Source organism: Gallinula chloropus (assembly GCF_964237585.1).
Source record: "Gallinula chloropus genome assembly, chromosome: 4".
Lineage (NCBI taxonomy): Eukaryota > Metazoa > Chordata > Aves > Gruiformes > Rallidae > Gallinula > Gallinula chloropus.
In genome coordinates, this window is record NC_140088.1 from 14165047 (window position 1) to 14182551 (window position 17505).

At 36.3% G+C, this 17505-nt stretch overlaps 1 protein-coding gene across 1 annotated transcript in view; it reads left to right on the plus strand.

The window, feature by feature from the left end:
• Window positions 1-17505, plus strand: part of RYR3 (ryanodine receptor 3) — a gene marked incomplete at its 5' end in the record, with an annotated part of 219645 nt that overhangs the window by 98028 nt on the left and 104112 nt on the right. Inside the window, 13 exons of the mRNA XM_084263759.1 lie at window positions 196-343; window positions 612-817; window positions 1556-1730; window positions 3587-3795; window positions 6110-6294; window positions 7013-7049; window positions 7407-7567; window positions 8084-8249; window positions 10391-10477; window positions 10873-11099; window positions 12329-13130; window positions 13614-13814; window positions 14353-14455. Of these exons, the coding sequence (XP_084119885.1) occupies window positions 196-343; window positions 612-817; window positions 1556-1730; window positions 3587-3795; window positions 6110-6294; window positions 7013-7049; window positions 7407-7567; window positions 8084-8249; window positions 10391-10477; window positions 10873-11099; window positions 12329-13130; window positions 13614-13814; window positions 14353-14455 (2707 nt within the window). The remainder of the gene's footprint in view (window positions 1-195; window positions 344-611; window positions 818-1555; window positions 1731-3586; window positions 3796-6109; window positions 6295-7012; window positions 7050-7406; window positions 7568-8083; window positions 8250-10390; window positions 10478-10872; window positions 11100-12328; window positions 13131-13613; window positions 13815-14352; window positions 14456-17505) is intronic.

Sequence of the window (17505 nt, forward strand, 5' to 3'; positions counted from 1 at the left end):
TATACTTCTCTTTCTTGTCTTTAGGGTTATAATATTTTTAGCAACGGGCTTGCGTTCATAGAACTGTTTTTCATCACTAGTGTTTCTCTCCCGTAGCCTTAACATTATTTCAGAATATACTCTGTCTTGTTATATAAAATATTTATGATATTTAAGCACAGTTTTCTTCATGTTCTTCTTTATAACCCCTTTTAGGACCTTAAGAACAAACGTAATCCTCGACTAGTGCCATACGCATTATTAGATGAACGTACTAAAAAATCAAACAGAGATAGCCTCCGTGAAGCTGTTAGAACATTTGCAGGCTATGGCTACAGTATTGAGCCACCTGACCAAGAGATAGGTATGTACTTTCAATTAAGAATCATGACCTTTCTTTCCCTCATTGCCAGGAAAAAACATAAACACTGAAATAGACAGGGAAAACCTAAGTTATTAATTAATAGTAGTGTACTTTTGCAGTGAACTTCAATGAAAAGTGCCAATATACTTTGTAAATTACATGTATAGTACAGAGATACAAAATACTGGGAATAGAAGGAAAGCTAAGCAGTGGTATTTATAATATCATCTTAATATAAAAGGTGGTGTGTTTTTCTGGTTTTTTACAGCTGACCAAACAGTGGAAAAAGTCAGCATTGACAAGATACGTTTTTTCAGAGTAGAACAATCTTACGCAGTGAAGACTGGAAAGTGGTACTTTGAATTCGAAGCTGTGACAGGTGGAGATATGCGAGTTGGCTGGGCCAGGCCAGCCTGTCGACCTGACATAGAGTTGGGAGCTGATGACCAAGCATTTGTATTTGAAGGAAGCAAAGTCAGTACATCTTTATCTTTTCTGGCCTATGAACAAACTAGGCAAAGAAGTACAGAATAGATTCCTTTGTGTATGGCAGAACATCTACTGGAACATATTTTATTCATATAAAATATATCTGAGCTCTGTTTCATCTTGAATAGTATCTGTTTTTCAGTGCTGGTCACTGTAGTTATGCTAACAAAGGTGTGTTACTTTCTATCCATCTTCCTAGTATTTATCCAATTGAATAAAGAAGAAAGAACTCTGACAAATATAAATGAAATACAGCATTCACTTCCTTTTTTTTTTTTTTATAAGCAGTGTTTTACAAAAATAGTTTCTCCAATGAGTGAGTAGAAGAGAGAACCAGAGTTCTGTTTTGCTTGTTCTGTCTTCTCTGCACGTTCTTTCTCCTCAAACTTGACTCCTAAAGGACCGTAAGGACTATATAGCACTGTATGTGAGAAGTGGAATGGAGAGAACAGTGGTTATCACCCAGGTTCTGAATTGCTTTTTCCATATTACTGAATTTAGGGTGCCTCAATTCCACTATGTAAAATAACTAATTAATTACTTGAAAGCCGTGAGCAGTACTCTTCGCAGTACTGATCCTGGAAGCAGAATTATTTGTTTATTTTATTTTGTAGGGGGTTAATTTTTGGGTTGTTTGGGTATTTTTATTTTATTATTTTTACTTTTAGCATTGTATATATTTACTTGTTTGTTTTTTGTTTTGTTTTGTTTTGTTTTGTTTAGGGCCAGCGTTGGCATCAAGGCAGTGGATTCTTTGGACGAAGCTGGCAACCAGGAGATGTGGTTGGCTGTATGATAAACTTGGATGACAAATCCATTATCTTTACTCTGAATGGAGAGTTGCTTATAACCAGTAAAGGTTCAGAACTTGCATTTGCTGACTTTGGAATAGAAAGTGGTAATTTTCTTTTTATAGTTACATGGCTACGAGGAACAAAACAACACAAAATTCAGAAAAACTAATCTCTCATAATGATTTAGTGAGCTGAGAAATGAGGATTATTACAGTTGCTCATCAGTGATTTTTATTCTTTTTCCTCAGTTAATTCATGAAGTTATTTGTACTCTTGATTTTGAACTTGTTGCACCCTGATGTTAAATAGTATCACCCTACCAATATTCTATTTCCTGTTGACCTTATTGGCTACTACAAGCCTAACCAGTTCCAGTTCTCAGTTTCACCAGATGCTAGTCTGTTCCTACCCAATATTTCCATCAGTGTTTTTACATCATGTTTCACTGATGTGAGCCTTCAGATTGTGCTTCACGTTAGCTTGAAAATAATTTAAGAGTGCTTATATGGCACAAATCGGTTTTCTTTTTTTTCCTTTATCCACAAGTAGATATTAATGGGATTTCAGTAATCAGAATGGGTAAATTTTCTTCAGGCCTTGCTAGGCTTACTGACAGGACTGAACTTCAGTGTTACAAAGAAGTGGAAATAATAAACACTTTGAAAAATTTCCAAGAGCTGGGAATGTAGTCTCTGGTTATCTCACTGGAACATACACATATTATATTCTTATCTGTGGAGGACAAAATAAGTACTATATGGTGAGAGGCCACACCAAAAGTGCAAATCTTAGCAACTTAGATTGAGTCTGATTTGTAATTTTTTTCCTCCATCCTATTCATAGCTTATCAGTATTTCTCCTCTTTCTGGGCTATTTTTCCTTTTAGCTTTGCTTTTTTGAACAGTAGCATCTACATGACTGCATTGAAAGACACAGAGAATATTTTCAGGTTGCTTTATTTTTTAGCAGACATTCCATTTGGAAGCATATCTCCTCTAACAAGTAGTACTGCATGTCTGTCTGTAATTGCCAGAAGACTGCAATTGATCACTGTCTTTGGTCTGACTATTGATATATCTTTTCTAATGGTAAAGAATGAGGGACTGCTTTAATAGTGGTTTTCTGAAGGCTGAAAGTTGAAATGTAGGAGAGAAAATTTCTCCTTTAGATGTTGAACTGTAGGCTTTTCCATAAAATTGTTCCAAGTTCTGTTTCTTGAGAGATGGAGAAATAGTCCAATAGCCTCTCATCCTTGTCTATTGGCTACTACAAGTATATGGAGACCAAAAACTTCGGTCATAAAAAATCCAGCATTAAAGACAGTGTGCATTTGTCCATTATGAATGATGGAGGGATGAGGGTTGGCAACAAATTTATAGCTACTGATGAGAAACTAAATTTTAAACAGACATACTGAGGTACCTGAACCTCATCTCAAAGATCTTTTGAAACTTCAGGGAGCATGCTTAACATCTGTTAATAACTTTTTTCTAGCCAAGGTTGCCTTCCATTGTCCCACTCATTCTATTAAGACATATTTATTAGTCAAAAAATGATGAAGATAACTGATTCTTCTAATAAATTTATAACTGACTTGAGAAAATTCTTGTTTTTCAAATTTTACTGTCCATCAAACTACCTCTTGACATTTTTTGGTTTTCACACAAACCTACTACTACTTAATAATAACAGTTTTTCAACTGGTTCAATGTTTAAACACATGGGATAGTCTGTGTAATATTCATTAATTGCTTAAATCCTCAGGGCATTTTGGTAACAATTCTATTCTATTTAGGCATTAGTATTGAAGGTGGCTTTAAATCCTTGGTGCTGTCATCACTTCATGTGTATTACTTGTATGAGCTAAAGTTTAGTTTACATTATATGGATATAAAATAGAAGGCTTGTATTCTCCAAATAAATTACTGTTGGTTTTGTTGTTGTTGTACTGTCTCCTTAGGTTTTGTTCCAATTTGTGCACTGGGTCTATCTCAGATTGGTCGTATGAACCTTGGAATGGATGCCAGTACATTCAAGTACTATACAATGTGTGGCCTTCAAGAAGGTTTTGAACCTTTTGCTGTCAACATGAACAGAGATGTTGCTATGTGGTTTAGTAAACGCTTACCAACATTTGTCAATGTGCCAAAAAATCATCCTCACATCGAGGTAACGTTACATGTTAGGGAGACACCTGTTTATCAACTGTTTGTTTAGCAAGCTGAGACATTAAATCCTTACTAATACTTACTGTCATCAGATACTTTGTCATATAAGTCTATTAAGTCACTCTTAGATAATTCCAGATCATTGTGTCTATCCTGAACTTCATTTATGGTATTGCTACCATGCGTATAAATATACCTATCAGTTTTATTATTTGTCTTCCTAATTTTTGGATTTGTGGATAGCTACTCAAACTATGTCAGCTGTAATTTCTCAGAACCCTTTTTAATATTCTATCTCACATTCTATTTCAGTTTTGTTTTTTGGTTTTTTTTTAAACCTTCACGACTATTTATTTTTCTTAAATATCTAAAAATTATTCAAGTGAATTCAGCATCACTTAAGGTAATGGAATTATGAGCTACACAGAGACTGATTTAGTCAATTTCCATAATCTGAATTAAGTTTCCATGTAACTGAGTGATAACTGTTTATAATAATAATATATCCTATGTTTTGTACAATATATTCCATTGTAGTATATCCCACAATATGTTTGAATTCCTAGTATTTTTTTTATGATAATCCCTGAGACATTTACATTAATTTAGATATTAACCAGTGTGGTGGTTTAGGCCTGGCTGGAGGCCAGACACTCACCAAATTCAGTCTATCACTCCCCTTTTTAGTTGGACAAAGGAGAAAATATACATTGAGAGGCTTAGGAATCAAGATAAGGACAGGGAAAGATCATCCTGTTATCAATGACAGGGGCAAAAGAGACTCAACATAGAGTGAAGGAAAGGAAACTATCTAATTTATTACACTACACTGCACACACAGTGAAACCAGAGGCGGATAATGAGAAGCGCAACCAGACCTTATAGCAGCTTCCCCTGCCCCTCCCTTCTTACCAGACTTCAGTCATGATTTCACTCTGTTCTTCCCCTTGTGGCACAGGGAGGGGTAGGGACTGGGAAAACAGGGGGTTCAGTCAGTTCCTTGCAAGTTGGTTTCCTTCTGGGCCAGGGTGGGCATTCATTCCACACACCCATCCCCTCCTGCACCGTGGGGTCCCACCCATGGGAGACAGTCCTTCACTAACTTCTCCAACCTAAGTCCTTTCCCACATGCCTCTAGCTCTTCACCAGTTGCCTTGGCGTGGGTCACTGCTATGGCAGGCAGTAATAAATCACAGTGTCTCTCAGTTCCAGCCCTCCATGGGGTCACAAGCCTCCCCCCAGCAAACCTGTTCCAGCACAAATCTCTCTCTTACTCATCTCTGTGTCTCTATCTCTCTCCATGGGCTGCAAGTGCCTGCAGGGGCTTGCTCCAATGTTGGTCACAGTGTCTCCTGTATGTCTCCACCTGCTCCATTCAGATTGGAGCCTCTCCATGGGCTGCAGCTGGGGCCTCAGCCTTTTCCATGGGCTGTGGGGGGACACCCGTTCCACCATGGGTTTCTCCAGGGGCTGCAGAGTCATCATTCTCTCCAGCACCTGGGGCGCCTCCTCCCCTGCCCTCCCCAGCCTTGGTGTCTGCACAGCTCATTACATCTTCTCACTCCCTTCTCTGGTGGCAAAATGCACCTGCCTGCAGGTTTTTTTCTCTCTTATATGTGATTCCCAGAGGTGCTGTGACCATCTCCGATTGGCTTGCCCCTGGTCAGCAGCAGCTCTGGCCTTGAAACAGCTCATTCTCTCCAGAGCCTGCAGAGAGCTTCTAGCTGCTTCTTACGGCAGCCATTCTCTGCAGCCCCCATTCTCTGCCAGTACTCAGCTATGCAAAACTGTGACAACCAATTATTCCCTTGTACTTCTCTTTAAACATTTCCTTCCTAAACAAAATACACTTAGCTGAATTCCAAGTAAATTATGTCAGGTTTCTTTTTTTTTCAGTTTATCAAGATAATGTCAACTGTATTCCTGTCTTTAAAAGTTTTTGAAATGGCCTACTACTGGGTTTAAAATCATATTTACTTTTTCAATACAAGGGAAAGTACTATCATCAGACTCAGAGTCCATAATGATCATCTGCAGGATTCTAATTGATACTTCTTGTTGTGGTAGAAAAGTACTGATTCTTGTGAAGCCAGTTTTCAATGATTTGTGCACTAAAAGTTTTTGAAAATGCTGCATGGAAAAACTTAAAAATATTTACTGTACACATAATGTACTGAATCTTGCTTCCCACGCTTGTCAGGCTAGATTTCCTGTCAAAGAAGAAAGTTGCGTAGTGTTAAGATGAGTTCACTTTGAAAATTTATGTTGACTCTTTCAGTTATCTTATTCTCTAAATTATGTCTATTTATTTTTAGATATGGAGAATTGACGGAACTATTGAGAGTCCACCTCGGTTAAAAGTCACTCACAAAACGTTTGGCACACAGAACAGCAATTCAGACATGATATATTGTCGCTTGAGTATGCCCATTGAGTTCCGCTCATCATTCAACTTCAACATGGGTGTGGAAAATGCGTCATCTGATGTTTTCCAAAAACGGTTAGACTTGGTTATAGATATCCTATTTCATGCTCTAAATGTTAACAAAATATGTTCTGTTATTCTTTATCATTTTACACTCAAGATTTCATACTTATTTTAGCACTAAGCACATATGTGCTAAGATGCATAAGATGCATATTACTGAGATTTTTTGTTTGTTTTGATGGTTTTAATAAATTTATACCACATCTTTGCTGCAGAATGCAGTATTGAGAAAGAACCATTTTTAAAGATGTGCATTCACAAGGTTTATAGTTATTCATGCCTAAGGACCTGCCATCTTTTCAAATTATTGGGATTTGCAAAGATGTTCAGACTGGAAGACCAGCTCAGAATCTTTTGCCCATTGGATTAATGCTCATTATGCTATTGTTCTGTGCTTAATGTTATTGGAAAAATGACTAACCCATGTAAAGAGAAAAAAGATTGTGGGACAGATTTTTAAAGATAGTAATTACTACTGAGCTCAGGACCTCGCAGCATTGCCTTCACCTTTAGTTAATTGCTGTGAACACCTCTTTTCCCCACCTTTACGCCTTAACTTCAAGTATTTACTTTGGGTATATCTTTATATCCTGTAAAATCTTTGCATACTTAAGTTACTCATGCATACTCAGTACCCAGCAAACATGAGCTAACTTGTTAGTACGCTTAGTTTAATAATGAGTAAATTTTTACTACGCTTTTTTAAAATCTAATTTTCCTTTATCTTTAGAAAGTACAGCCAAGAAATTGCTGCTCCTTCTACTACAGTAAGTAAATAAGTTGAGATACTTAGTTCTTGAAGTAGATTTAGTTGTGGCAGCATGTTCTTTAGAAACTGATCTGTTGAATCAAATTGCCTTTTCAATCACTTCCTATGATATGACACTGTGTGTATATAATAACGTCCAGAGTTTTATGACTTGAAGTGTAAACCTCACTATCTTAAACTACTAGTATGTCGCTTTTCTGGTTTTTTTTTTAAATATATGAGCATTTAAAGTGCCATTAAAATAATTGCTATTACTAAAACTTGATATATAGGAGGGGTTTTAAATCACTATTTGAGTATTCCTTGATAAAATAATGTAATTTCTATTACTAATGTCTTCTTTTCTTCTTTTCAGTATTTTTATTCACTACGAATATTTGCTGGCCAAGACCCATCCTTTGTCTGGGTTGGCTGGGTAACACCAGACTATCATTTTTACAGTGAGAATTTTGACCTAAATAAAAATTGTACAGTGACAGTTACTTTAGGTGATGAGAGAGGCAGGGTTCATGAAAGGTATGGATCTATTTATCACTCATTAAAGATTATAGTTTTAATGGTGTTGTTCAAAGTGAATTATTCACGAGCTCAATGATATTTTAAACAGTAATTTAAACAGTAATTTAAGCTAATGAGAAAATTGATTATGGAGTAGGAGTGTTTTGTGTGTATTTATATATGAATGTATTTTTAAAAGACTTGTTAAAGTGAGTATATTTGTCATGAACGCTCTGAAAGAACTTTTTCTGATGTTTGTTACTTTTAATATCCATATGTGGTCACTGTGGATGAACTTGCTATTTGCTTTAATCTATTTTACATAAATATGCAGAGGCATGTGAAATTGTTTCAAAATTATAAAAAGGGGAAAAAAGGGGGGAAGTTTGTTAATAATAAAACAAAACTAACAGCAGAACAAGTAATTTGATGATCTCTAACTACTACTCCACTGAAAAGTACATCTTCACTCAATACTTAGTCAAGTTCAGTGTGACCTATAATTTGTTTTCTTTGTTCTTGCTGTTCTTTCAGTGTGAAGCGCAGCAATTGCTATATGGTTTGGGGAGGAGATGTGATTGCTAATTCCCAGAGATCAGGTCGCAGTAATGTTGATTTGGAAATTGGATGCTTCGTTGACCTGGCTACTGGAATGTTGTCATTCACAGCCAACGGAAAAGAGCTTGGCACTTGTTATCAGGTATTATCAGGAAGCTATCTAGTAAGCTGACCATTTGGTGGTATTGTAAAATAGTTTTTTCTTGTTCAGAAATCTAACAGAACATTATTTGTGAGGTGATAACATGTTTTCCTACGTTCTGTTTATCCCTCCTTTTGTAAGCCTACATTTTTCCAGCTTCTTACAGTTATTTCAGATGTTGAAGAAAGACTATTGGTGGGTATGTTCAGAAAAATACTGTTTTACCGCTCCATTCTTGTAGTTCAGAATCTTGATTTATAATGTTAATTATTCTTTAAAATATTTTTTTGTCAACTATATATATTATACCATGTAGGAGAAATAGCATAAGATGAAAATTAGACTTTATACATAGTAACTTTTGGTACAGATTGAGAAAAAAAATATTTTTACAAGGGTTTATGCCTTGTGCAGATACCTATAAATTTGAGATTTTGTGACTTCAGAAGTTTCAAACCCCGAAATTCAAATGCGCATTCATGTGCAAACCCAAAATAAATGGGATGGGCCCTAAATGCTGTAAAGGTTCTCAAAATGTGGAGTCATTAGGCAAATGGATCAGTTGTCCACAGAAATTTTCAGCACAAAATTGAAAAGATTTTGTCTCAGTAAGAGTAGTTTTCCGTAGTAGAGCATCCAATGTGGAAGCAATTATCTAGTATTAGGAGCAATTCAACATTTTCTTCTGTATCAACAACCCCCCCCACAGATCTGTACTACAGATAAAACTGAAGTGCTCTTCTACTAATATTAATGGAACTTTGTATACCGGCCCCATTGAAAAATCATACAGCGGGGCTGCATGCAGCCTGTAAAATGGGTGTGGAACAGAATCTAGCAGCTGTCATTTTGGTGGGTTTTGTAAGAGTGGTCAGAGACTTCGGTGCCATGCTAGGACAATATTAAATGTTGTCATCCTGCAAAAATAAAACAGGAGATGAAGGTGTTTATGCCCCATGCTTTGCTGGGCTTTTTAAGCTAAATACAAGTCAGTATGAGAGCTTCTGAACAAAACCATGGAGGTTTGTTGTTGGGTGGGTTTTTGAGTTTTTCTCATGGAACAGCCCTTTACCTGTTTTTCTGATTTTGTTAAGGTCCCTTCCAACCCTAACCATTCCATGATTCTATGAAGATGCCTGTTACAGCTTTAGACCCAATACCACCTTGAGATTATTCATTTCATTTCATTTAAATTATATTATATTTTGGAGCTGTTTTCTCATCTAAAAGTATACACATTTTTTGTTGTTGTTCTCTTGGTTTATTATTTTACAATTTTTGATAGTTTTTTAACCACAAAGCTAGGCACTGCACTCCTTCACCTTTCTCAGACACCGCGGAACACTGAAGTATTTTTATTAATATACCTATTAAAAGATACTTTATTAATATAAGTATCTTTTAATTTTTTTCCATGGCATTAGTAGTGTGTGATCTTATAAATAATTCTTCAGAATAAACTGGTATTACTACTCTGATATGTACTTTGAGTGCAGTTATAATGGGTAAATGAGGATAATGCAGTTGTCAAAAAAACCCAACCCCAGCCAGACACAGCAAAACTGCACCAGAAATAAAGATTTGCACTATCCTGATCAAATGATGTGCTCTCACCCTCTTGGATTCCCATCTGGTTCCTTGTCTTACAAATTTGTTTTTAGCTTTTTTTTGTAGGGAATTTTGTCCAGAAGAAATTACAAAAGAACCCTAAAAGTTTTGAGGTGGCCTTAAAAGCTGTATTCTACCTTCAGTCTGTGTTGGGGGTGCTTTTCCTAGAGCAAGAGCCAAAGTATGTATCTGTAAAGTGGCTGGAATTTTAAGGAGCTGCTCTAGAATATGGTGTTGGCTTTGGATTTTTTGAGAAGAATCAATATGACATGTTTCCAAAGTCCTTGTTAAAGGTGCTGACAGCATGTAAGGCAGCAGACACATTTGTCTGAAAGTTTGGTGGGTCTGTAAAGATAACTTAGCAAATAATTTACTAGATGTACAGGTAGACACTAATTAACACTTTGTTTGCAGTTATTTGATAATGCATTGCAAGCTATTAAGTATCTATTTTCTATCATAATGCTATATTCTGGGCTGAGATTCTTGTTTGTTAATTTTTAAAAAAAATTTAATATTCATTTCTCTTCTAGGTTGAACCAAATACAAAGCTTTTCCCAGCAACTTTTGTACAGCCTACAAGCACTAATTTGGTTCAGTTTGAACTTGGTAAATTGAAGGTACAAAATAATTTTTACAAAGGTGCTCTTTTAAATCTCTTTATTTCCACAGAAATTTCTCCTCAGTTGAATTTGTTTAGGAAGATTGAATAAATGATCTGACTTTTTGATTTCTACATTTATTTGTGTAAAAAAATTAATATTAATAATTATTACATCAATAATTATTACATGAAGTTATATTAATAATTATTATAGATAATTAATTATTCAACAAATCTGAACAGCATTTGTTAAACTAAAGTTATTTGGAGAGAACACCCTTAATGCTGGAGTTTTTTAAATAGATTTTGTTTATTACAACAACTTACATATTTCTAGGACTTCTTTGTTATCAAGATATTATACTTCCATTTCTATTCTAGGTTTAATTTTAATACACTTCTTTGTTTCAGAATACCATGCCTTTATCAGCAGCAATTTTTAAAAGTGAAGAAAGAAATCCTGTTCCTCAGTGTCCCCCTCGCCTTGATGTGCAAACAATTACACCTGTTTTATGGAGCAGGATGCCAAACAGCTTTCTAAAAGTAGAAACTGAGCGTGTCAGTGAACGTCATGGATGGGTTGTGCAATGTTTGGAACCTCTGCAAATGATGGCGCTTCATATACCAGAAGAAAACAGGTATATTTGGAAGGCCCTACTGTGATTTGATGTGGATAAAAAGTATTAAAAGTTGATACCTGGGTGTTGGTTAAACTCGACTTGGAGAATATTTACACTACAGTAGTTCAGAATTTCTGATTTATCTGCTATATTAATATTAATAAAATTTAAATAGACAGTAGTGGGTGATAAATGTAATGTTATATGATGACATTTGCATATATAAGAGAAAACACACCTATTTGATTTTATTTGAATTATAAAAGAATATCTCTTAAATCTCTAGATCTTTAAACATTGAGGTTTTCTCAGCTTGAGAAAAACCCAAATATAAAGAACATACAAGTACTATTTTGTTGATTTTTTTTCTGTAATAAAACCATGCAATCTGTTACTGTTTCATCTGCTCTGAATTAATTCAGCTCTTATGTTCTTATTGACAAATCCTGACTTTCTTAGATTTTTATTAGATTTTATCTTTAGAGTAGAGATACTAAAGATGCATCTATATACCATAGCCAGCGACAAATCAAACTATAAACAAAAGCACAGCAAAAAGGTTAATTCTGTGCTGTGCTTTTATCAGTTGATTTACAGGTTCCTTTAATAATTTTGCAACCAATTTTATTTATTATTAGTAAACTGAATTCAAGAACAGAGTAAAAAAATAATCTTTTTGCTGGAAGAAACGAGGCACTAAACCTCAATAAATTATGAAGACACTGTCTAATGACAGTACTACACCAATGTTTCAGAACTCCACATTATTTTTTTAAAAAAAACAAGCTCTAATTTACCACGTCTTCCAAAGAATTTTCTCTATCTTACAGTTTTCCTTTTCTTCTCTGTGGAGTACTAATTGTAAATAAATCAATGAGATTATTTCCATAGTTTACTGTGATTTAATGATGCCTATGCAGGGGCTGGTAGAACACTGGAACAGGTTGTCCAGAGAGGTGGTAGATGCCCCATCCCTGGAAACATTCATGGTCAAGTTGAATGGGGCTTTGAGCAACCTGATCCAGTAGAAGTTTTCACTGTCTATGGCAAATGAGCTGGATTAAATGGTTTTTGGAAGTCCCTTTCAACCCAAACTAATGTATGATTCTACGATTAGGGAATATCAACCTTAATATTAACGGTTTAAAATAAAACTGACCAAAATCAGAAGACATTATAAAAATTTCACTTTACAAACTTACTATTCATTACATTGACTGGTGTTCCCTCTCTTTATTTCTTAACAGATGTGTTGATATTTTGGAACTATGTGAACAAGAAGATTTGATGAAGTTTCACTATCACACTTTAAAACTCTATAGCTCAGTTAGTGCTCTAGGTAACACTAGAGTTGCTTATGCACTTTGTAGCCATGTAGACATATCTCAGCTATTTTTTACGATAGATAATCAATACTTACCTGGACTCCTACGTTCTGGATTCTATGACTTGCTCATTAGTATTCATTTGGAACATGCCAAGCAAGCCAAACTCATGATGAACAATGAATTTATCATTCCAGTAACAGATGAAACTCGAACTATTAAATTATATCCTGATGAAACAAAGAAGCATGGTTTACCTGGAGTAGGGCTTAGCACTTGTTTGAAACCAGGCTTTAATTTTTCTACTCCGTGCTTTATTGTGACCAGTGAAGAACGTCAGACATCCAGCCCAGAGATACCCCTTGATACACTGAAATCCAAGGCCATAAGTATGCTAACAGAGGCAGTACAGTGTAGTGGTACTCATATACGAGACCCTGTTGGAGGGCAGGTTGCGTTCCAGTTCGTTCCTGTTCTTAAACTGATAGCAACGTTGCTCATAATGGGGGTTTTTGATGATGATGATGTGAAACAAGTGTTACTCCTCATTGATCCGAATGTGTTTGGAGATCACAAGGAAGAAATGGAAGAGAGGTCAGAGAAGGAAGAAGTTACACAAGTTGAAGAAAAGGCTGTAGAAGCTGGGGAGAAAGCAATAAAGGACACGAAAGCTCCCGCAAAGGGCTTATTGCAGACAAGATTACCAGAATCTGTTAAGCTTCAGGTGACCATTTAATATAGATGTGTTACATATGTTCTGCTATTGATGAGAGAAAGGTAGTGCTTTTTGTCCATTCTCTAGTTCATAAGATTTGAAATCCTCAAGATCTTTATTCCACTTCGCCTTATGACCTCAAGTTATTAACCAAATTTGATGATGATGTAATTCCTTCTACATGTATCTTCAAACTCAAGATAGATATGGAAATACTTAATTTTAAAAGAGGGGAAGGTTGAAACTTTCCCACCCAAACTATTCTATGATTCCTACATGTTTTGAATGCATGGAGTGAAAAGCTGTGAATATGATAGAGTATTATTAAACAGATAATAAAACTGTAAATATTTTTCACCTTTACAAGGTGACAAATACTGGAAAAAAGTGACTCGATTTTTATAATCTGCTGCAGTGTATATTATCCACTGCAGTTCTTCTTGAATTAGTTTGTCAAACTGTTGAATTTAAGTCTGTTCTTTTCTATCTTAGATGTGTCATTTACTCAATTATTTCTGTGACTGTGAGCTACAACATAGAGTGGAAGCAATTGTATCATTTGCAGACCGTTATGTATCAAAACTGCAATATAACCAGAAATACAGGTACAATGAACTCATGCAAGCCTTGAACATGTCTGCTGCTCTGACTGCCAAGAAAACTAAAGAATTTCGTTCTCCTCCTCAAGAACAGGTAATACTAAATAAAAGGTTGAATCTAAAGATAAAAAATTCTTTGTGATGATGAAAGAGTTCTGACATCTAAACTACCATTTGGACTGCTAGAAAACAAAAATTGAATTTGAAATAAAATTTGTTAAGATGCTACAAAAGACTGAATATCAAAATGGAATGAATCTGTAGTCCAGAATTCAAGCTCTAAACCAAATTTGACTTAGCATTTCTCAACAGTATAGGAAAGCTGCGATTCATCCAGTTCTGCAAGATGATAATAGTTTGATAATTTTAGTTGTTAAAAGTTTGTTGTGCTGACATCTGTATGTTGGAAATCATATTTTCTACATTCAGGAAATAGCTTTATTATGAAATGTAGCTGTATTTTGATGTTAATCATACTTCATACTAACAAAGTACCATCATTTTAGTATTTCCTTTACCCTATATTAGAAATCTCTTTTTTATGTTAATTTGAGTATAAACATATAAAGTCTGGCTATATGTTAGAATAAGTCCTAGACTATCTCAGTGTTTTAACTTTAATTCCCCTAAAGATTAATATGTTGCTGAATTTTCAACTGGGAGAGGATTGTCCCTGTCCAGAGGAGATTCGGGATGAGTTGTATGAATTTCATGACGATCTTCTAATTCACTGTGGTGAGTGGCAAGGTTTTGTTATATTTTTTCTTTGTCTTTTTGACACTTTACATGAATAACAGATCAGCTAAAAAAAAATACTATTTTGAGGTATGAGATGTATTACTGTCTACATGGTGATTTTACTGACAGACTTTGGTGCATATTTCAAAAACATGGGAAACCTGTGCATGGTTTTAAGATTCATTGTTATATATCTGTTAAATGTTGTCTGGTAGTGTTCTCTTTATATATCAATTTTAGACTTAATTAGAAAAAATAAAAATTATCCTAGCGAGAAAGTTGAATTACTTTAAAATCACAGAATCACAGGGGTTGGAAGGGACCTCTGGAGATCTTCTAGTCCAACCCTCCCCTGCCAGAGCAGGATCACCTAAAGCAGGCAACACAAAGGACAGTGTCCAGGCAGGTTTTGAATATCTCCAGAGATGGAGACTCCACAACGTCTCTGGGCAGTCTGTTCCAGTGCTCTGCCACTCTCACAGTAAAGAAGTTCCTGCTCATGTTTAGGTGGAACTCCCTGTATTCAAGTTTACATCCATTGCTTCTTGTCCTGCCACTGGGCACCACTGAAAAAAGACTGCTCCATCCTCCTGACACCCACCTCTCTAATATTTATAAGCACTGATCAAGCTTCTCTGGGCTAAAAAGTCCCGAGTCCTCGAGCCTCTCTTTGAAAGAGAGATGCTCTAATCCCCTAATCATCTCCATAGCCCTTTTTTGGACGCTTTCCAGTAGCCCCCTGTCCTTCTTGAACTGGGGAGCCCAGAACTGCACACTAGATTCCAGATGAAGCCTCACCAGGGCAGAGCAGAGAGGAGAATAACCTCCCTTGACCTGCTGGCAACGCTCTTCTTGATACAATTCTGGATGCTATTGGCTTTCTTGGCCACAAGGTCACATTGATGGCTCATGGCTAATCTAATGTCCAGCAGGACTCACAGGTCGTTTTCAAAAAAGGTTTATATAAAGCATATGAGTATGTACAAGCAGATAAAGGCTATTGAGAAAACATTACTGTTGTGAAGTTGAGCAGTAGAAAATTCAATAACCCCCCCTAGGTTAAGGGTGCTGCTGCTTTAGTTTATTTCCCTGGTATATATATAACTCTGAGAGTCAAACATTGTAAAACACTGTGTTGCACTGCCGATTACAGCTTGAGTTGCCCCACTCATTGAATTTGAATTTTCTTAGGGTATCCTCAAGGATGAGCTATATCAGATACCCTGTGCAATTTATTTGGATTAAGGAATCACATTTTATATGCAATGCCAAAAATCTTTCATTAGTCTATTGAGATGATAATCTAGTCAATCTAATCTTAATCTAATCAAGACAATAATGAAATTATTAGTCCATTTACAATGATACTAACATTTATAGTCTGAGTCATCCAGATATTACTGTTCATTTCCAATACTTGCATAGTTAAATCTGATATACACTAGCTTTTTCGTATCAACCTATTTGATAGAGATATTGGGAATTACTCTTCCAGTACATTTCTTGATCCTATGATTGATGGCACGATTGACTCTTGTTCAATAAAGGCACAGGGTCGTTACAATAAATTGACAGTATCCTAAATTCTTCCCTGGGAAGAGCCCAGTAAGGTTACTAGTTTCTTCCTTCTCCTCCTTCTGTTTGCTTGAGTTCACATTTAAATTTTTACTAATACAGCCCTCTAGTTCTTTCTTCATTGGTATACTTAAAACCAGTTTGTGATTTCTGTTTATAGTTATGGTGTCTTCCATACCATTCTGTGCTTGCATTTTTAAGGCTTCTGCTATCACTTTGTGCTGCTATTTCTGCATACCCTATTAGGATCTCCAGTAACCATCAAGCTGTGATTTTTCTAATAATCAATTACCATTTTTTAACTATCTCAGTCTTACCCGCAACCAAAGATCAGTTGGTCAGTGGGTATCTAAGTTGAATTTGATTAGCTTATTTATGAGCATATCGTATAAAACTGTATTAAGGTCTTAAAATTAAGATTTGTCTTTGTTAGGTTTGCTACATTATAGGTGGAAATACAGGTTGCTTAACATAAGTTGGCTTTGACAATTCTGTGTTGATTGCTATTCATCCTTGCTTCTAAGTGCTTACCAGAAAACTGTTTCTTTCATTCCATCATTTTTCTTCCAAGTGTTGAAGAGAGTATTTAATACCCTCATAGTTATTCCCACTTGCCCCAGAAAACACAGACCAGCAAATTCCTCCAACCCAGCAATACTTGCCCCATTTTTGTGATACCGTCATCTCCATTGCTCAGCCATTTAGCACTTGATATGACCTCTGGTTTTCAAAGATAATACATGTTTGGCTTCAGAGAGTTCTCTGAGACTCCGGGGTGGAGATTATAGAAGAACCTCTCCCCCCCTGATTTTTTGCTGCTGGTATCGGGTTAGCATAGCTTCAGATCATTGTCTTTTCATGAGGTGAAACCCTATGGAAGTGGGTGTACTTTTATCATTGTCTACTACATAATAAATCACAGAATCACAGAGTTGTAGGGGCTGGAAGGGACCTTGAGAGATCATCAGGTCCAACACCCCTGCCAGAGCAGGCTCCCTAGCTCATATCACCCAGATAGGCGTCCAGATGAGTCCTGAATATCTCCAGAGAAGGAGACTCCACCACCTCCCTGGGCAGCCTGTCCCAGGGCTCTGTCACCCTCACTGTGAAAAAGTTCTTCCGCATGTTGGTGCGGAACTTCCTGTGCTCCAACTTGCAGCCATTGCCCATTGTCCTGCCTCCACAGACCACTGAAAAGGGGCTGGCTAATTCCCCCTGCATTCCATGCTTAAGATACTTATAGACATTAATTAGATTCCCCCTTAGTCTTCTCTTCTCAAGACTGAACAGCCCCAGCTTATTCATCCTCTCCTCATAGGGGAGATGCTCCAGGCCCTTAATGATCTTCGTGGCCCTTCTTTGGACTCTCTCCAGGAGATCCCTGTCCTTTTTATACCAGGGAGCCCAGAACTGGACACAATACTCCAGGTGGGGCCTGACCAGGGCAGAGTAGAGGGGAAGGATCACCTCCT